The following is a 21840-nucleotide window of genomic DNA, read 5'->3' on the forward strand; positions in this document are numbered from 1 at the left end:
TTTTGGAACCTCTAATTCCTAGTATCGATTCAAAAATTTCACCATTAACAAGCAAAAGTACTACACAAAACCCTTGTTTGTTCACCATTCCAAACATTTTCCATTTCCTCTCTCCTCTAATTGGGCGGTGTGGAAATGCCTTCAGAAGACGCAAAACCATTGAAGAAAGAGGAGCTTGAAGACGACGAAGACGATGACGAGGTGCCTATTTCTGTAACCCGCAACAAAAACAAGAAACCCAGTAATTCTCCTGCAACTGCGACGCCCAAGCCGAAACCCAAAGTGACTAAAAAAGAAGAAGATTCAAGCGACGACGATGTCCCTCTGAAGAAACCAACTCCTAAATCAACCAAACCCAAAAAGGAAGAAGTTGATACTAAGAAAATTGTTGCCAAAGATGACAAGGTTTGTCTCTCCTTTCCAATTTCTTTTGGGTTTGTTGTAATTTTAATTTAATTTCTGGGTTGTTGTAATTTTGATTGTTTCTATGTGTTTTTTTCTGGGTTTGTTGTAATTTTAATTATATTTGCGATTTCTTCTGGGGTTTTAGAAAAAAATCAAGAAGAAAAAGGAGGAGGAAACGGTGAAGATTGAGGTGAAGAAGAGGGAGAGAAAGGTGTATAGTTTACCTGGGCAAAAACGCGATCCTCCTGAAGAAGTAAGCTCTAACAATTTTGGTTTTTGTAAATAAAATAATTTTGTAGGTGTTTTGATTTTATAATGTGAGTGATATCTCATTATCTTGTTTGCAGAGAGATCCTTTGAGGATTTTCTATGAGACATTGTATCAGCAAGTGCCCACCAGTGAACTGGCTGCAATTTGGTGAGCATTTTTTCATTTCTAATTAAGACATTATTGTTTATTACTTCTATGAGTAGTTTATAATGTAATATGAGATTGAAAAGAGGAAGATCGAATAGACTGAATGTTGTGTACTAACAGAGAGGAAAGGGGTAATCTTTTCCAGTTGTCTAACCTTCCTCATTATGCTTGCACGAAATGATAAACTTTGGTAGAACTTGCAATTTGTAATTTTAGAGTTTATGATTTTTGTATGGTTCTTGCAATTTGCAAATGTCTCTTAAGGTTATGGTTAGGAAAAGCTGCCCAATAGTAAACCTTTACATGCCTCAAGGGCCAAGCTTTCCATTTTCCGAGGATTCTCCTGCTTGAGGGCTCAGGGTATTGTAGTGACTTAGTCCCTGGAATTTTTATGGATTATGTTACTTTGTCAGCTTCGTTAATGTATTTGAGACTTGAGAAATCAATTTTACATCAGCGTTTGCTGTTATTTTATTGGCACTCAGTGTGCATTGACACAGTAGGCCTATTTTATGGTGTTCTGATGTAGCTGAAGTTCCTCCTTTTCTGAACCAAATTATTATGTTTCTTTTTTTCTTGTAATATGTCTTTCCAAAGTTTGTCCTCTGATGACTATCCACTTTCAATTTGCTTGATTTTCCATTCCTATTGACTAAAGTCAACCAGTAATTTCTTACATATAATCTTCACTCTTTAAATTTATTTCAGATTGAATTCAGGTGTATGTCTTTGTTGAGTCGTTGTAGTAGTTGGTTTGTTAATCTGTTGGGAGTTACAGATAACGTTATTCTTCCTCCATTTTTTAATAATTGCACCATTTGGGTTTTAACACTATTCCTATATTCTTATATAGTCATTTTTTTGTGATTTATATGTGGGAAAAATATATTCATGTGAGATCTTGTTAGATTCGTCTCGAAATATAATTTCAAATTATCAATTTTTTTTAATTTTTTAAAATGTATAATGAGCGATATTAGTATTTAAAATAGTACATTAGCAAGCGTGAAATCTCAAATGGCGCAATTATAAAAAAAATGGAGGAAGTATATGATTTTTTTCTTAGTATTATAGAATCACCGTTGCATCATATCTATAAGTTTAACACTTAAACTGTTAAGTTATTTGCAAGTTTGAAAAAGTTGAAATTGAATTTCTTGAGATGCTACGTTGGCCTTTTAAATTGACACCGTAGTTAGTGTTTAATCTTGAAACCTGAGAAGCACATCATTGTTTGAAGCCGCATCTTTGGCTAATAGAGTGTTTCACAGACTGAAGTCTTTTGTTAATTCTAACGTGAAAAGGTATGAAGTGCACAGCATGATTAATCATTACAGTTCATTACAGTTCATGGAAACTTTCTACTTGACGAGGCAGAGTTAGACTTAATATGATTAATCTGCAATAGTTACTTTTATGTTTATGATTTACTTGTCAGTGTATCTTTGAGCTTCCAAGGACGCAGATACTTCAAAGTTTGTGTTTTTATAGATACAAACATCTTATCTGAAACATCTTATCTAGTTGTGAGTTGCGAGTTGCGAGTTGCTACGTGGCACCACTTTAACTGCTTAACCATAAGAATCTATCGCATGTGCATTCTTTAGCTAATTTTTTTCTGTATTTATATTGTTATATGCTTAGTGTTATATTTTCTCTGTGGTGCATAAATTTGCAGGATGATGGAATCTGGTTTGCTTCCATTGAAGGATGCGACGCAGGTGTATGAGAAGAAAATGAAGAAGAGTAAGAACCAAAGAGTTACTTCCCCATTAAAACATGTGAAGACAGTTAAGGAGACCAAATCCGTGACTGTTAAAAAGAAAGTAGTTTCTTCCACCCCAAAGTCCTCAGACAAAAAGAAGAAAATAGAAACCACTACTGCGACGAAACAATCAAAGAAGCGCAAGGCTGTAAGCTCTGAAGAAGATGCAACCTCTGAGGAAGATTCGGAAGATGATTTTGTTCTGTCAACTAGGAAGAAGGTAAAGAGAGCCAGAGTCAATTAACTTAATGATATCAGTAAAAAGTAAAGGATTCATGATGATTTTTAGAGATGAAAAGTTTGATAGGTAACCTGATTTGTATTGACATATGAGCAAATCTTTTAGATTTATCAGTGAAAAAAACGGTGTAAGAAATTCTGGTGTTCCGTTGTTTGTCTCGTAACTTAATCCACGCGATGCATGGACAATGTGGCATACTTTTTGGGGCTAATGTGCAGTTTAGAGTTATTGATTAATTGTCCATGCATCGATTAATTTCTTATAGTTATCGATTAATTGTCTCAGCTGCTGTCATGTTCTTCCATAAATTTCTCGTCCGAAAACATATTTTAAATTTCCTATGATGAAAATGTGAAAGGGCTGCTTCACATTTTTTCATATGCAAATCTCTGTTGCCTTCATGAATCTACAAAATTCATGCAATTGGTTGGCCTATTGTTAGAGATTTGCCTTTATGAATCTACAAAACCAATTGGTTGGCCTATTGTTAAAGATTTGCCTTTATCATGAATCTACAAAATTCATGCACACCCTGCCAAGGGTATCTTCGGATGTTCCTTTATCATTTCCCCTTACTCTGTATATCGCATTCATATTGAGGGGATTCGCGGTAATTAAAAAAACTCCACAAAATGACCCGAATTTGTATAAATTGTACAAAAATCTACTTCCTCCGTTTATAAATAAGTGTCCATATTGAGGGGATTCGCGGTAATTAAGAAAAGTGAGAAGTATCACTGTAATTACAACTAAAAATGTCAAAATATGTATTGGAGTATCATGCATTGCAGCATCAACATCGAGCAGTCATAGCTCTCAGCAAGATCAGCCACACACAATGCAAGATAGCAATGCCACATGGGAAGCCTTCTAACTAACTTATTCTAGAAGCATCTTAAGTGTAACAAACTCAATGATTCTGTTATGGAATCAATTAGGCATTCATGATGTAATAACTAGCATTAGATGATGATGTGTACTTTAGGCACAATATGATTGGTCATCAGATTGTATGAAGCAATCTGATTGGTTAGCATACATCATAGCTCTTGTATATATACTAATCTAGCTGCTGTAATAATGATCAATCAATACAATAATTATCTTCTCTCTATTTCTTCATTCTCTGAGTTCTCTACTCTATCTCTCTCTTTCTGAGTTCCTTAGAACTCTAACATGGTATCAGAGCAAGATCACTGATCCTGCTTCTCTTTGCTTCTAAATCTGGTTAACAGATTGAGTTCTTCAGTATTTCTTTTGATAGTAAATCAAGAGATTCCAACTTTCTCTTCGAAAATTCAGTAGAATTGTTTGAAGAATTCTCATCACAATGCCTGGAGATCAACAAACCGAACCTGCTACAAATCCAAATTCAGCCTATTACTTGAGCAACAATGATTTGAATGCTCCCAAATTGGTTAATATAGTGTTTGAAGGTAAATGTTTCAATGATTGGAAACGTTCGATGATAATAGCTTTATCAGCAAGAAACAAGCTGTGTTTTGTTGATGGTAGCTTAAATCAGCCAGCTGCAAACTCTCCTAATTTCAGAATATGGAATAGATGCAATGATTTGGTCATTTCCTGGATTTTAGCTTCTTTAGAACCTTCAATTGGCAGAAGTGTTTTATATCTCAGAACTGCAAGGGAGATATGGCTTGATCTAGAAGAAAGATTATGTCAATCTTCTGGTCCACAGTTATACACCATACAACAGCAATTGAGTGATCTTAATCAGGAAGAAAATGAGGAGATCTCAAGTTTTTTCACTAAAATTAAGCTATTATGGGATCAGCTTGATGGATTAGATCCTATACCAGCCTGTGTATGCACTGGATGTAGTTGCACACTCACCTTGAAATTGCTGAAAATACAGCAGAACCAGAGATTGATTCAGTTTTTAATGAAACTGAGTCAGAAGTTTGATCACTCTAAAAGTTCAATTCTCATGATGAATCCACTTCCTACCATTTCGAAAGCTTCTGGATTACTGCTCCAGGAGGAACAACAGAAAGGAGTTTACATTAACAAAACACAGCCTACTGAATTAGCAGCTTTTGCCACAAGGAGATTCAATGAAAACAATAAGCCATACAGAAATGTGTACACACCAGGAAACAACAATATTTCACATAACACAGCTGGTCAAGCTAGAAACTACAGCTACAACAGGAACAGTTTGTTCTGTGAGCATTGTAGAATGAAGAATCATACAATTGACAAATGCTGGAAATTGCATGGCTATCCTAAAGACTTCAAGAACAAAGGCAAAAGAGTAGCAGCTGCAGCTCAATTGGAAGATTATGCAGACAAAGATAAACAAAGTGAAGAGGATTCAGGCATGATACATGCCACATTTACTGAAGAACAGTACAACCAGTTGATGAAATGCTTTAACATTCCCCAAGTTGCTAAACAAGTTGAGGCACATGGCTCTAGCTCACTTGGTTTGGCAACTAGCTCTCAATACAAAGGTACTTTCTGTCTTTTCTCTGATTTTAAAAGAAAGTGGATATTAGACAGTGGTGCTAGTGATCACATGTGTTCAGATATCACTATGTTTTCATCTATTGAAGCTATTCACCACAGAAATCATACTATTACAATACCAGATGGTAAAGAATTACAAGTTACTCATCAAGGACAGATTAATCTTGCTGACAACATTGTTCTACGGAATGTTTTACATGTTCCTGGATTCAAGTTTAACTTGATTTCTATCTCTAAGTTATGTTCTGATTCTGGATATTCTATTTCTTTCACCAATGATGAATGTTTCATTCAGGACCTTTCCAAGAACAAGCTTACTCTGCTTGGTAAGCTGGAAAAGGGATTATACACTTTCAGTGAAGATTTACTGGTTTCTGGCACTCCTCCAATTCCACAGACTGACTATGCCTTGTCTAGCCTAGATTCAGCTGCTGTAGAAGAATCTAAACTCTGGCATCTTAGACTAGGGCATTTACCTTTTGGTAGAATAAAGAACATCCCAAATATTGATGTTAAAGGTTGCTTAGCTGAATGTTTCTGTCAAATCTGTCCATTGGCAAAACAAACTAGGTTTTCATTTCCAATTAGTAGCATCAAAAGCACTCAACCCTTTGAGTTGCTACATATAGATGTATGGGGTCCATACTCTATTCCTGATCATTCAAAGTGTAATCAGTTTCTAACCATTGTTGATGACTTTACCAGGATGACCTGGACACATCTTTTGAGAAATAAAACTGAATCAGTTTCTATTATGGCTCAATTCTTTCTCTATGTTGAAAACCAGTTTGGTTTATCTGTCAAAAATGTTAGATCAGACAATGCTCCTGACTTGACTGAAGGTGATATGAAAGCTTTGTTTCTTAGCAAAGGAATTTTACACCAAAGAAGTTGCAGTTACACACCACAGCAAAATGGTGTGGTTGAAAGAAAGCACAAACATCTCCTTGAGACTGCTAGGGCACTTTCTTTTCAATCTAAACTACCAGCAAAATATTGGAGTGATTGCATTCTTACTGCCACCTATCTAATCAACAGAATGCCTCTCAAAAGCATACAATTTTCTACACCCTATGAGAAGCTCTTTAAAGTTCCACCTGATCTGTCTCATCTCAGAGTTTTTGGTTGCCTAAGTTACACTACCACTCACAAAGTAAACAGATCAAAATTTGATCCAAGGGCAGATCCTTGTGTTTTCCTTGGGTATCCATCTGGCCAAAAGGCATACAAACTCCTCAATCTTACTACTCACAAAATCTGAAGGAAATAATGCCCTTGGTCCAAGTATGCATTCTATGTTAAGTCTAATAAATGCGGTTCAGTATTAATTAACAAGTTAATAATTCAGTGAGATCAAGTGAGCTGAATGCCTAGCTAGAGGCCGCTTCAGTTCAAGTGGAATTAATGATATTAATCCACAGCTTACTCTTGACTGAACCCGTAGGGTCACACAAATAGTACGTAAACGGATCAAGTATTTAATGGCATTAAATACTCCATCTATGAATATTCGGAACCGACGGATCTTGGTTTCAGTGGGAGCTAAGATCGTCACAGGCAAGAAATGAATACTCCGGAAACGATGATATTGCCGGAAACGGAAATATGGATCGTATCGGAAATATGAATATTATCCAAGTCGTAGATGTTGCCGGAAACGGAAACATGGTACGTATCGGAAAATATTATTGGAAATGGAAATATTACCAGAATCGGAAATATTGCCGGAAACGGAAATATTGTCAGAATCGGAAATATTACCGGAATCGGAAAATAATTCCGGAAACGGAAATATTAAATATTTGTTCGAAACGGAAATTAATTCCGGAATCGGAAATATTAAATATTGTTCGTATCGGAAATAAATTCCGGAACTGGAAATTTAATCGGAAGCGTATCGTACGAATTAGCATCGGACGAGGCCTGCCGGACGAAGGCCCAGCACGAAGCCGGGCCATCGCCCAGCAAGCACGCGCGCCACAGGCCCAGCCAAGGCAGCGCCCAGGCCTACCGCAAGGCAGGCCCAGCGCGCGCCAAGGCCACGGATGCGTGGGCCGCGCTGCGTGGGCTGCTGCTCGCACGCGCATGGGCAGCCCTTGTGGCTGCCGTGTGTGTGTGAGTTTGTGCTCATGCGTGATTCCTAAATCTACAAGAGTTAGTGTATGATTAAATTCCTATTCCTAATTGGATAAATTAATTAAATAGAATTCATGTAGGATTCTAATTTCAATTAATTCGTATCCTACTAGGATTACGATTCCTTTTCCATAACTCTATAAATAAAGGCCTAGGGGTCATTATTTATACACAAGTTTTAAGTATTCAAAACTAAGATTTTTAAGCAGAAAAATCAGCCAATATTCTTGCCTACCTAACCGAAAATATTAGAACCTTAAGGGCGATTCTAGTTGGTCAATCTTAAGGCGGATCCGGACGTGCTGTGGACTATCTACGGAGGGACGACACTTGGAGTCCTAAAGACTTGTTCTTGTTCGGTTCGGGCGCAGCTAGGGAAGGCACGCAACAAAGAGTATGCATCTAAACTATGCTAAATGATTATGTGTAAATAATATGTTTCCTGGCTTTATGGTTTTTCCGCATGATTTATGAACTGTCATATGAATCATAACCTAACAGTGGTATCACGAGCCCCTTATTATTTTCATAATCTAAATTGCATGAACATGGTTAAATATTACAAATTTGCAAGAATTAAAAGGGGTGATTAATTTTCGTAATTGTTAATTAATTGCAAATTGCGTTTATTTAATTATACGTACGCAGTTTTTCGGCAGTTTCTTCGTTACTCATCCAAATCGAGTGATTTTTGTGTCAATTCCGCATGTAAAAGGCATTCTAAAATTTTGACAAAAATAGCATTTTTCTGCCGAACCCAGAATTCTCAAATTCGAAGCCTAACTATGACTTTTCGAAGGTTTTAGTTTTTCGAATGCAAAATTTCGTAAATTTAAGATGTTAAATTAAATATTTGCAATTCTTGTTGATAAATCTTGAATTTTTGATTGACCTACTGCATATGTTTAACAAGTTTGAATGCCTAGTCTTGTTAATTATGCAATCTAATTTGTAATTATGATTAATTTGTTGAAAATTAGAATAATTTAGAATTAATTTGATTTTCATAATTAATTGTAATTTAATTAGAAACCTATGATTAAAAACCACCATAAAAATTGTAAATTTACGATAAGTTTTAAATTTTTATGACCTAGACTTGAATCCATAACAATCGGAAATCAATTGGATAATAAATTTTCGATTTTTTCGCCCTAAAATTATGAAATTAATATTATTTATTAATTTGTCATTAATTTTAAATATAAATTTTAAATTTTATGCGATTCGTTCATAAAACTTGCACGCACGAAGCAATGGACGCTTCGTGTTACCCTTAAGGGGTGTTGTATAATGCGGGCATGCGACGACGAGCAAGGGAGCTCGTCGCCCGTGCGGCACGAATGCAATGAGCAAGGGCGTAGTGCACGAGCACAAGGCAGCAGCCCTGCCTTGTGTCGTGTGCCACGAGCAATGAACGAATGGGCATGGGCGAAGGGCGAGCCAAGGCAGTCGCGTGTGGGCAGCAAGCGAGCTGCGCCACAACGCGCGCTGCCTCGCACAAGAGCGCGCAGCCTCGCGCGCAGCGAGCGCAAGCTCGCGTGCCACGAGCGCTGCGCCCAGCATTACTCGCGCGCACAGCGCGCGAAGTCGCCCGCCCAGCGAGCGATGTCGCGCCCCAGCGAGCGATGGCTCGCGCGCACAGCGAGCGATGTCGCGCGCCCAGCGAGCGATGTCGCGCGCCCAGCGAGCGATGGCTCGCGCGCCCAGCGAGCGATGTCGCGCGCGCGCACTGCGAGCGATAGCTCGCGTGCGATGAGCGCTGGCGCGTGCAGCGAGCACCAATGCGTGCGGAGGCTTGCGATAGGGAAGCAGCAGCTATGCGACGAGCGCATGGGCTGCGCGCACATGGCCAGCAATGGCTGTGTGCGTACGGTCCATGGGCGTGCAACGCGTAGGGTGTTTGCGTTACGATTAGATCGTTTTGAATGTTTAATTTGAAAATTTCAGTTCACGTAATTTTAATTAATTTTAAAATTAATAATTTGAATTATTTTCTTGGATTTTAATTTTGAATATTATAATTATAATAAATGTTATTTATTCTAATTATTTTACTAAAATTAAAATCATGAATTAATTTAAATACGACTGAAATTAAATTAAATTTTTTTTTGGATTCAATTATAAATTGATATGAGCTTTAAATTTTAATTAAATTTGTATGTTTCCGGTTAGACTAGAAATACATTTTTATGTTTAAAATTGGTAAAGCATATGAATTTATTGGTTTAAGTGGGAGCGCTTTTTAGTCATAAACTCTTGATTAGGTCTACAAATCCTTAAGGTTAAAACAACTTGATTAGAATTAATAAGGACTGAATAATTGGTAGATTATTGGTGCCCTTGATTAATTGCTGCAAATGTTTACGTGATGCATAATGTGTTTTACTAACCAGCTATGTGGGCCATTCATGATAATGAATGGGTGAATGGTATATATTGTATATGTACTGTTTTGCAGGTTATGAAGTGACTAGTATGGCCCAAATAGGATAGAAAATATGGTCTGCGTACCATTAATTTGAATGTAATTGGTCTAAAGTACCAAAGTTATTTTTCAATTCAAATATGGTCTGCGAACCATCAAATAGTTGTAATTAGTTATAGCTTATCCTATTTGAAGAAAATGGTGCCTCCCACGGAGATTTTCAAGACGGACTTTGAAGTCAAAGCTTCAAGATGAAGTCGGGCCATACTAGATCACAAATATCTTATGCATGTTTTAAGTTATTTATTGTTTTAAATATGTCTTAAAATGCATGAGATCAAAAGCTTGATTATGTTGCATGATTAAGGATTTTAGTTCACTTAAAATCTAACCAACATAGTAAGAGCCTTAAGTTCCAAACTTAAAAATTGAGTTAAAAGGTGCCATGCCAAAATATACACTTGCTTGGATATCCTTTACATCAATCTAGTAATAGTTTTCGCTCAGCGAGGTGTTACTTATTGGTCCTAAAGGGGCAAGGTACACAAATAATTGTGAGTACATGTTAGTTTTGGTGAAACTCAACGATATAAGTAAGGAGTCCTTTTATGTCGTGGCAAATTCGATAGGTTTACCTAATAAGTTCTTAGACGTACCTATCAACCAAGAATAGTTTCTAGACTATTAGCAAAAGGCTTTTGCTTACCTAAGATGTTCTAGGATTAAGTCGACAAACTGTGCTTAGTTCTTCAATGATTTTAGGATCTTGGAATCATTTTATTCACACCTGCCGGAACACATTATTTGAATAAAATGCTTAATAAACACTGAATTATGCATGTATGCTAGAATTTAAGTTTATTAAGAGAAACTGTGAATGGTTATTTATTTGTTTATTCTTTTCAATTGTAGTTTTTAATATGGCAAACAACAATTCATTCAACATTCGATCAATTCTCGAAAAGGAGAAGTTGAACGGGAAAAACTTCCTTGACTGGCAAAGGAACTTGCAAATAGTTCTTATGCAGGAAGAAAAGGAGTATGTCCTAGATGAGGCGATGCCCGAAGCTCCAGGCGACGGGGTCACTCAGGCAGCCCTCAATCGTTGGATTGATGCCAACAAGGATGTGAAATGTCTAATGCTCGCCACCATGAGTGCGGATCTGCAGAAAACGTTCATCAACTCAGATGCTTTCACAATCATCAGTGAGTTGAAGAACATGTTCCAAGATCTGGCTCGAGTCGAAAGATTCGAGACTCATAGGCAAATTCTTGAGACCAAGCTTAAGAAAGGCGAGCCCGTAAGTCCACATGTTCTCAAAATGATTGGACTCATTGAGAATATGAGTCGGCTGGATCAGCAATTTTCTCAGGAAATGGCTATAGACACCATCCTCCATTCTCTTCATAGCGGGTATGATCAGTTCAAACTGAACTACAGTATGAATAGTCTGGACAAAACGCTCACTGAGCTTCACGGTATGCTGAAGACCGCTGAAAAGACGCTCAAAAGTGATAAGCAGGATGTGCTTATGGTGCGTGGGGGCAAGTTCAAGAAATCTGGAAAGAAGAGGAATGCAAAGAAAGGTGGCAACAAGGCCAGCCCAACTAAGCAAATTGGCGCCAAATCTGCAAAGAGAAAGGTCAGTCAACCCACTTCTGAATCCGAATGCTTCTACTGCAAGAAGAAGGGGCATTGGAAGAGAGATTGCTTGAAGCTAAAGGAAGATCAGAAGAACGGAACAGTCGTTCCATCTTCAGGTATTTTCGTTATAGACTGTATACTTGCTAATTCAACTTCTTGGGTATTAGATACAGGTTGTGGCTCACACTTATGTTCCAATCCACAGGGACTAAGAAGAAGTAGAAAGTTAAGCAAGGGTGAAGTCGACCTACGAGTGGGAAATGGAGCACGGATTGCTGCATTAGCTGTAGGAACTTACTATTTGTCGTTGCCCTCCGGGCTAGTTTTGGAACTGGAAGAATGTTTCCATGTTCCAAGTCTTACTAAAAACATCATTTCAGTTTCTTGCTTAGATGCTAAGGGATTTTCCTTTATAATAAAAGACAATAGTTGTTCGTTTTATTTTAAAGAGATGTTTTATGGATCTGCTAGATTAGTCAATGGACTTTATTTATTAGATCACGACAAACAAGTATATAACATAAATACCAAAAAGGCCCAAAAGGATGATTCAGATCTCACCTATCTGTGGCATTGTCGATTAGGCCATATAAACTTGAAACGCTTAGAAAGACTTCAAAGGGAAGGAATTCTAGAACCATTTGACTTAGAGGATTATGGTAAATGCGAATCATGTTTACTTGGCAAAATGACAAAGCAACCTTTCTCTAAAGTTGGAGAAAGAGCAAATGAACTATTGGGTTTAATCCATACAGATGTATGTGGACCAATGAGTACAAATGCTAGAGGTGGTTTCAGCTACTTTATCACTTTCACTGATGACTTCAGTAGGTATGGTTATGTCTACCTAATGAAGCATAAGTCTGAATCCTTTGAAAAATTCAAGGAATTTCAGAGTGAAGTAGAGAATCAATTAGGCAAGAAGATCAAGGCACTGCGGTCTGATAGAGGCGGTGAATATCTGAGCTATGAATTTGATGACCATCTGAAAGAATGTGGAATTCTATCAGAATTGACTCCTCCTGGAACACCACAATGGAACGGTGTGTCAGAACGGAGGAACAGAACCTTGCTAGACATGGTCAGGTCAATGATGGGTCAGGCCGAACTTCCATTAGAATTTTGGGGACATGCACTAAATACAGCTGCACTCACTATAAATAGAGCTCCGTCTAAAGCTGTCGAAAAGACTCCATACGAATTATGGTTTGGAAAGCCTCCAAATGTGTCTTTTCTTAAGATTTGGGGATGTGAAGTATACGTCAAACGATTAATTTCAGAACAACTTCATCCAAAATCTGACAAATGTATCCTTGTGGGCTATCCAAAGGAAACAAAGGGGTATTACTTCTACAATACATATGAGAACAAAGTGTTTGTTGCTCGAGATGGTGTCTTTTTGGAGAAGGATCACATTTCCAAAATGACAAGTGGGAGAAAAGTAGACCTCGAAGAAATTCGAGTCAAACAACAAACTCTAGAGAATGCTCAAGATGACATTCAGGATGAAACTCAGAGATCTTTAGAAGAATCTGGTGAGAATCATGGTCAATCTAGAAATGTTACCCCGCGTAGATCGCAAAGATATAGATCTCAACCGGAAAGGTACTTAGGTATTTTGACGAACGAGAGCTTTGACGTTCTATTACTTGAAAGTGATGAACCTGCGACTTACAAGCAAGCTATGACGAGCCCTAGCTCCAAGCAATGGCAAGAAGCCATGAAATCTGAATTAGACTCCATGTCTGAAAACCAAGTATGGGATTTGGTCGATTTGCCAGATGGCTACCAAGCCATTGGAAGCAAATGGGTTTTCAAACTGAAAAAGGACAAGGATGGGAAACTTGAAGTTTTCAAAGCTAGATTGGTTGCAAAAGGTTACAGGCAAGTCCACGGTGTGGATTACGATGAAACCTTTTCACCAGTTGCAATGCTAAAGTCTATTCGAATAATGTTAGCAATCGCTGCATATTACGATTACGAAATATGGCAGATGGATGTCAAAACTGCTTTCTTAAACGGCGTTTTAACAGAAACTGTGTTTATGACACAGCCTGAAGGTTTTGAGGATCCAAAGAATGCTAAAAAGGTATGCAAGCTAAAGAAGTCAATCTACGGATTGAAGCAGGCATCCAGGAGCTGGAATATACGTTTTGATGAAGCAGTCAGTGACTTTGGTTTCATCAAGAACGCGGACGAATCTTGTGTATACAAGAAGGTCAGTGGGAGCAAAATTGCTTTCCTAGTATTATATGTCGACGACATATTACTTATCGGAAATGACATTCCTATGTTGAACTCTGTCAAGATTTGGCTTGGGAAATGTTTTTCGATGAAGGATCTAGGAGAAGCACAGTACATATTGGGCATCAAGATTTACAGAGATAGATCTAAAAAGATGATTGGACTTAGTCAAAGCACTTATATCAATAAGGTGCTTGATAGGTTCAAGATGGCGGACTCCAAGCGAGGCTACCTACCCATGTCTCATGGAATGACTCTAAGCAAGACTCAGTGCCCAAAAACACTTGATGAGCGTAGACGAATGAATGGGATTCCATATGCATCATTGATTGGTTCAATAATGTATGCTATGATATGTACACGCCCGGATGTTGCGTACGCACTCAGTGCTACGAGCAGATACCAGTCAGACCCAGGAGAGGCGCATTGGACTGCTGCCAAGAATATTCTGAAGTACCTGAAAAGGCACAAAGATGACTTCCTGGTCTATGGTGGAGATGATGAATTAATTGTTAAAGGCTATACGGACGCAAGTTTCCAAACCGACAAAGATGATTTCAGATCACAGTCTGGGTTTGTCTTCTGCCTCAACGGAGGAGCAGTAAGCTGGAAAAGTGCTAAGCAAAGCACCATTGCGGATTCTACAACTGAAGCGGAGTACATTGCTGCACATGAAGCAGCAAAGGAAGCTATATGGCTAAGGAAGTTCATAGGAGAACTTGGTGTAGTCCCCTCCATTAAAGGACCAATAGCCCTGTATTGTGATAATAACGGAGCTATTGCACAGGCAAAAGAGCCTAGACACCACCAGAGAGTCAAGCATGTACTTCGTAGATTTCACCTTCTACGAGAGTTCGTTGAAAGAAAAGAAGTCGAGATAAGCAAAATTGGAACTGATGACAACATATCAGATCCATTAACTAAACCTCTGCCGCAAGCGAAGCACAACTCGCACACTGCAGCTATGGGAATCAAGCATATTGGAGAATGGCTTTGATGTCTCTGTTTAATGTTTTAAAGTTTTAGAGTTTAAATCTTTGTAAAACATTATTGGTTAATCATTCACAATAAATGAAAGGAATTCATTTTTCCATTTAATTTGTGGTTTATTAAATGATGAGTCCCTTCAACTTGACGATATATTCAAGATAGACTGTCAGGACCAGTCCTGTGACTAAGAAATGTCTATCAAGTGAACTTGAATGTCAAAGGTTGAAAATGGTCCCTAATCGGAGTTTTCTATAAAATTGGACGCATAGAAAACGTTAGACGATTAGAATGCAAGATGACTAGTAGTTCTGTTTCTTGAACTATGTGGACATGGCAATGTCATAATCATTTGCATAGATACTTACTTTGGGAAGACTAGTATCGGACAAGACCTATGAAACTTTACTGTAAGAGATGAAAGTCTGTCATAAGTAAATTTCATTAAATTATTAGACACTAAATCCTCAATACCTGAGTGATTTGAGATTACTTGTTTGAGAACTGGTTGCTTTGACGTTGACCAACCGTCGCACCGTAAAAGGAGGCTATAAAGGCAACGCTCAGGTAATCACCTATCAAACGAAGTCTAATCTCAAGATCGCAAGATTGGGATTGTCCTCCCATAAATCGGGATGAGATGCTTAAAAGTTGTACAAGGCCACTCGGAGAGCTAGAAACTGTGAAATGCATGGCCGTGCTCGGATGAATCATAGGCTATGATTATCTGTTTATTTGATCAGTTGAACTCTGAAACCGAGGAACACCTCTGGACATAATAAGGATGACAACTCTTACCTTATGTTCAAGAGCAAGCATCGAGTGACAAAGGAATTAGGAAATGCACACTTGTCCCTAAGGACAAGTGGGAGACTGAAGGAAATAATGCCCTTGGTCCAAGTATGCATTCTATGTTAAGTCTAATAAATGCGGTTCAGTATTAATTAACAAGTTAATAATTCAGTGAGATCAAGTGAGCTGAATGCCTAGCTAGAGGCCGCTTCAGTTCAAGTGGAATTAATGATATTAATCCACAGCTTACTCTTGACTGAACCCGTAGGGTCACACAAATAGTACGTAAACGGATCAAGTATTTAATGGCATTAAATACTCCATCTATGAATATTCGGAACCGACGGATCTTGGTTTCAGTGGGAGCTAAGATCGTCACAGGCAAGAAATGAATACTCCGGAAACGATGATATTGCCGGAAACGGAAATATGGATCGTATCGGAAATATGAATATTATCCAAGTCGTAGATGTTGCCGGAAACGGAAACATGGTACGTATCGGAAAATATTATTGGAAATGGAAATATTACCAGAATCGGAAATATTGCCGGAAACGGAAATATTTTCAGAATCGGAAATATTACCGGAATCGGAAAATAATTCCGGAAACGGAAATATTAAATATTTGTTCGAAACGGAAATTAATTCCGGAATCGGAAATATTAAATATTGTTCGTATCGGAAATAAATTCCGGAACTGGAAATTTAATCGGAAGCGTATCGTACGAATTAGCATCGGACGAGGCCTGCCGGACGAAGGCCCAGCACGAAGCCGGGCCATCGCCCAGCAAGCACGCGCGCCACAGGCCCAGCCAAGGCAGCGCCCAGGCCTACCGCAAGGCAGGCCCAGCGCGCGCCAAGGCCACGGATGCGTGGGCCGCGCTGCGTGGGCTGCTGCTCGCACGCGCATGGGCAGCCCTTGTGGCTGCCGTGTGTGTGTGAGTTTGTGCTCATGCGTGATTCCTAAATCTACAAGAGTTAGTGTATGATTAAATTCCTATTCCTAATTGGATAAATTAATTAAATAGAATTCATGTAGGATTCTAATTTCAATTAATTCGTATCCTACTAGGATTACGATTCCTTTTCCATAACTCTATAAATAAAGGCCTAGGGGTCATTATTTATACACAAGTTTTAAGTATTCAAAACTAAGATTTTTAAGCAGAAAAATCAGCCAATATTCTTGCCTACCTAACCGAAAATATTAGAACCTTAAGGGCGATTCTAGTTGGTCAATCTTAAGGCGGATCCGGACGTGCTGTGGACTATCTACGGAGGGACGACACTTGGAGTCCTAAAGACTTGTTCTTGTTCGGTTCGGGCGCAGCTAGGGAAGGCACGCAACAAAGAGTATGCATCTAAACTATGCTAAATGATTATGTGTAAATAATATGTTTCCTGGCTTTATGGTTTTTCCGCATGATTTATGAACTGTCATATGAATCATAACCTAACAATCATCATCTCAAGAGATGTCAGATTCTTTAAGAAACATTTTCCATTTCATTATTCTTCATCACCAACAACTACCTACCCTAAGAAATTCTTCTTGCCACTTGTTACTCCCTTTTCTACCATTCCCCATGATCTTACTTCTCCTTTGTCCATTTCTACACAAACAGATTCCCTTCAATCTCCACCTCTACAGGACACTTTTCTATCTGAATCACCTTCACCAGAATCATCTCAACCAGAATTATCTCAACCAGATTTAACACACCCTGAATCACCTCCAATACAATTATCTCACCCAGAAATCTCTTTTCTTTCCTCATCTCCTCCTGAACCTCCCAGAAGATCCACTAGAATCATTAAACCTCCATCTCACCTTCAGGATTTCATTTGTTCCAAGTCAACCAAGCATTGGTGCAATCTGGTTGCTTTTGATCATCTACCTGATCATCACAAAATTCTCATTGCAGCTCACATGGATTTTGTGGAACCTACTTCATATAAAGAAGCTGCTGGTGACTCTAAATGGATAGATGCTATGGAAAAGGAGATTAATGCTTTAAACAAAAATCATACATGGGATTTTGTACTCCTGCCTAAAGGAAAGAAACCTATAGGGTGCAAATGGGTTTATAGAATCAAGAAGAATGCAGATGGTTCCATTGACAGATACAAAGCCAGACTAGTTGCAAAAGGCTTCACTAAAAAATATGGCATTGACTACACTGGAACCTTCTCTCCTGTGGTCAAAATGTCTACTGTCAGATGTTTAATCTCTCTTGCTGCCAGGAAAGGTTGGAATTTGTTTCAACTTGACATTAATAATGCTTTCCTCCATGGAACTTTGGATGAGGAGGTTTATATGAAGGTTCCTGAAGGTGTTCATGCTCCACCAGGCCATGTTTGCAAACTCACAAAATCCCTCTATGGCCTTAAACAGGCATCTAGACAATGGTTTGCTAGACTTGTTCAAGAACTTAAATCTCAGGGCTTTCATCAATCAAAGAATGATTATTCTTTGTTCATTAGACATACTGGCTCAGATGTTACTATCATGGCTGTCTATGTGGATGACATCATAATTACTGGCTCAAATGTTGCTCTTATCAATGATATTAAAGCTCATTTGCACAATACATTCAGCATCAAGGATTTGGCGTTTCTGAACTTCTTCCTGGGTATTGAAGTCAGCAAAACTACTGAAGGCTACATCCTTACCCAAAAGAAATACACCAAGGAACTTCTTCATGATTGTGAGCTTGACATTTCAAAGTCAGTTGTCACTCCATTTCCTATCAATCTCAAACTTACCTCTGAAGGCCCTCTCTTTGACAACCCTGAACTCTACAGGTGTTATGTGGGAAAACTCAACTTTCTCACACACACTAGGCCTGATATTGCTTTTGCAGTGCAATCTCTCAGTCAGTTTATGCACTCTCCTAGAATACCTCATGTTGAAGCTCTTACTCATACCCTTAGGTATGTTAATCACACAGCTGGCCAGGGCATTCTTCTTCAAGCTACTGATCAACTCACACTTCAAGCTTTTTCTGATTCAGATTGGGCTGCATGTCCTACAACTAGAAGGTCTGTTACTGGCTACATTCTTCTCCTTGGCAATTCCCCTATTAGTTGGAAATCCAAGAAGCAAACAACTATTTCAAAGAGCTCCTCTGAAGCGGAATATAGGGCTATGTCCCATGCAGCAGGAGAAGTTACTTAGATAATCAGATTACTTGAAGAACTTGGTGTCCATAATCTCAAACCAGTTGTGCTACACTGTGACAACCAATCTGCATTACACATTGCTCACAATCCAATTTTTCATGAACGTACCAAACACATAGAGGTTGATTGTCATTTTACAAGAGATAAAGTCCTTGAGGGTTTATTACAACTAAGCTATTTGCCTACACAGAATCAGCTAGCTGACATTCTCACCAAAATTCTTCCTAGTACTCAGCATAGACTCTTATCTTCCAAACTTGGCATGGTTAATGTTCCACCAGTCCCAAGTTTGAGGGGGGGGGGGGGGGTATTGGAGTATCATGCATTGCAGCATCAACATCGAGCAGTCATAGCTCTTAGCAAGATCAGCCACACACAATGCAAGATAGCAATGCCACATGGGAAGCCTTCTAACTAACTTATTCTAGAAGCATCTTAAGTGTAACAAACTCAATGATTCTGTTATGGAATCAGTTAGGCATTCATGATGTAATAACTAGCATTAGATGATGATGTGTACTTTAGGCACAATATGATTGGTCATCAGATTGTATGAAGCAATCTGATTGGTTAGCATACATCATAGCTCTTGTATATATACTAATCTAGCTGCTGTAATAATGATCAATCAATACAATAATTCTCTTCTCTCTATTTCTTCATTCTCTGAGTTCTCTACTCTATCTCTCTCTTTCTGAGTTCCTTAGAACTCTAACATGGTATCAGAGCAAGATCACTGATCCTGCTTCTCTTTGCTTCTAAATCTGGTTAACAGATTGAGTTCTTCAGTATTTCTTTTGATAGTAAATCAAGAGATTCCAACTTTCTCTTCGAAAATTCAGTAGAATTGTTTGAAGAATTCTCATCACAATGCCTGGAGATCAACAAACCGAACCTGCTACAAATCCAAATTCAGCCTATTACTTGAGCAACAATGATTTGAATGCTCCCAAATTGGTTAATATAGTGTTTGAAGGTAAATGTTTCAATGATTGGAAACGTTCGATGATAATAGCTTTATCAGCAAGAAACAAGCTGTGTTTTGTTGATGGTAGCTTAAATCAGCCAGCTGCAAACTCTCCTAATTTCAGAATATGGAATAGATGCAATGATTTGGTCATTTCCTAGATTTTAGCTTCTTTAGAACCTTCAATTGGCAGAAGTGTTTTATATCTCAGAACTGCAAGGGAGATATGGCTTGATCTAGAAGAAAGATTATGTCAATCTTCTGGTCCACAGTTATACACCATACAACAACAATTGAGTGATCTTAATCAGGAAGAAAATGAGGAGATCTCAAGTTTTTTCACTAAAATTAAGCTATTATGGGATCAGCTTGATGGATTAGATCCTATACCAGCCTGTGTATGCACTGGATGTAGTTGCACACTCACCTTGAAATTGCTGAAAATACAGCAGAACCAGAGATTGATTCAGTTTTTAATGAAACTGAGTCAGAAGTTTGATCACTCTAAAAGTTCAATTCTCATGATGAATCCACTTCCTACCATTTCGAAAGCTTCTGGATTACTGCTCCAGGAGGAACAACAGAAAGGAGTTTACATTAACAAAACACAGCCTACTGAATTAGCAGCTTTTGCCACAAGGAGATTCAATGAAAACAATAAGCCATACAGAAATGTGTACACACCAGGAAACAACAATATTTCACATAACACAGCTGGTCAAGCTAGAAACTACAGCTACAACAGGAACAGTTTGTTCTGTGAGCATTGTAGAATGAAGAATCATACAATTGACAAATGCTGGAAATTGCATGGCTATCCTAAAGACTTCAAGAACAAAGGCAAAAGAATAGCAGCTGCAGCTCAATTGGAAGATTATGCAGACAAAGATAAACAAAGTGAAGAGGATTCAGGCATGATACATGCCACATTTACTGAAGAACAGTACAACCAGTTGATGAAATGCTTTAACATTCCCCAAGTTGCTAAACAAGTTGAGGCACATGGCTCTAGCTCACTTGGTTTGGCAACTAGCTCTCAATACAAAGGTACTTTCTGTCTTTTCTCTGATTTCAAAAGAAAGTGGATATTAGACAGTGGTGCTAGTGATCACATGTGTTCAGATATCACTATGTTTTCATCTATTGAAGCTATTCACCACAGAAATCATACTATTACAATACCAGATGGTAAAGAATTACAAGTTACTCATCAAGGACAGATTAATCTTGCTGACAACATTGTTCTACAGAATGTTTTACATGTTCCTGGATTCAAGTTTAACTTGATTTCTATCTCTAAGTTATGTTCTGATTCTGGATATTCTATTTCTTTCACCAATGATGAATGTTTCATTCAGGACCTTTCCAAGAACAATCTTACTCTGATTGGTAAGCTGGAAAAGGGATTATACACTTTCAGTGAAGATTTACTGGTTTCTGGCACTCCTCCAATTCCACAGACTGACTATGCCTTGTCTAGCCTAGATTCAGCTGCTGTAGAAGAATCTAAACTCTGGCATCTTAGACTAGGGCATTTACCTTTTGGTAGAATAAAGAACATCCCAAATATTGATGTTAAAGGTTGCTTAGCTGAATGTTTCTGTCAAATCTGTCCATTGGCAAAACAAACTAGGTTTTCATTTCCAATTAGTAGCATCAAAAGCACTCAACCCTTTGAGTTGCTACATATAGATGTATGGGGTCCATACTCTATTCCTGATCATTCAAAGTGTAATCAGTTTCTAACCATTGTTGATGACTTTACCAGGATGACCTGGACACATCTTTTGAGAAATAAAACTGAATCAGTTTCTATTATGGCTCAATTCTTTCTCTATGTTGAAAACCAGTTTGGTTTATCTGTCAAAAATGTTAGATCAGACAATGCTCCTGACTTGACTGAAGGTGATATGAAAGCTTTGTTTCTTAGCAAAGGAATTTTACACCAAAGAAGTTGCAGTTACACACCACAGCAAAATGGTGTGGTTGAAAGAAAGCACAAACATCTCCTTGAGACTGCTAGGGCACTTTCTTTTCAATCTAAACTACCAGCAAAATATTGGAGTGATTGCATTCTTACTGCCACCTATCTAATCAACAGAATGCCTCTCAAAAGCATACAATTTTCTACACCC

At 38.2% G+C, this 21840-nt stretch overlaps 1 protein-coding gene across 1 annotated transcript; it reads left to right on the forward strand.

The window, feature by feature from the left end:
* Positions 1–3065, forward strand: LOC110799528 (uncharacterized). The gene is made up of 4 exons (XM_022004797.2): positions 1–405; positions 551–658; positions 753–823; positions 2502–3065. Exons 1-4 carry the CDS (start codon positions 136–138, stop codon positions 2830–2832), a joined length of 780 nt encoding a protein of 259 aa, XP_021860489.1. The 5' UTR covers positions 1–135; the 3' UTR covers positions 2833–3065.
* Positions 3066–21840: the final 18775 nt, after the last annotated feature.

The sequence above is a fragment of the Spinacia oleracea genome, chromosome 6 (assembly GCF_020520425.1).
Source record: "Spinacia oleracea cultivar Varoflay chromosome 6, BTI_SOV_V1, whole genome shotgun sequence".
NCBI classification, from domain to species: Eukaryota; Viridiplantae; Streptophyta; class Magnoliopsida; order Caryophyllales; family Amaranthaceae; genus Spinacia; species Spinacia oleracea.

Bases quoted from the DNA above. Each gene is read 5' to 3' on its own strand.
- LOC110799528 (XM_022004797.2), top strand. From the start codon at position 136: ATGCCTTCAGAAGACGCAAAACCATTGAAGAAAGAGGAGCTTGAAGAC. The intron at 659-752 runs GTAAGCTCTAAC...TCTTGTTTGCAG, and splicing joins AACGCGATCCTCCTGAAGAA to AGAGATCCTTTGAGGATTTT. The intron at 824-2,501 runs GTGAGCATTTTT...ATAAATTTGCAG, and splicing joins AGTGAACTGGCTGCAATTTG to GATGATGGAATCTGGTTTGC.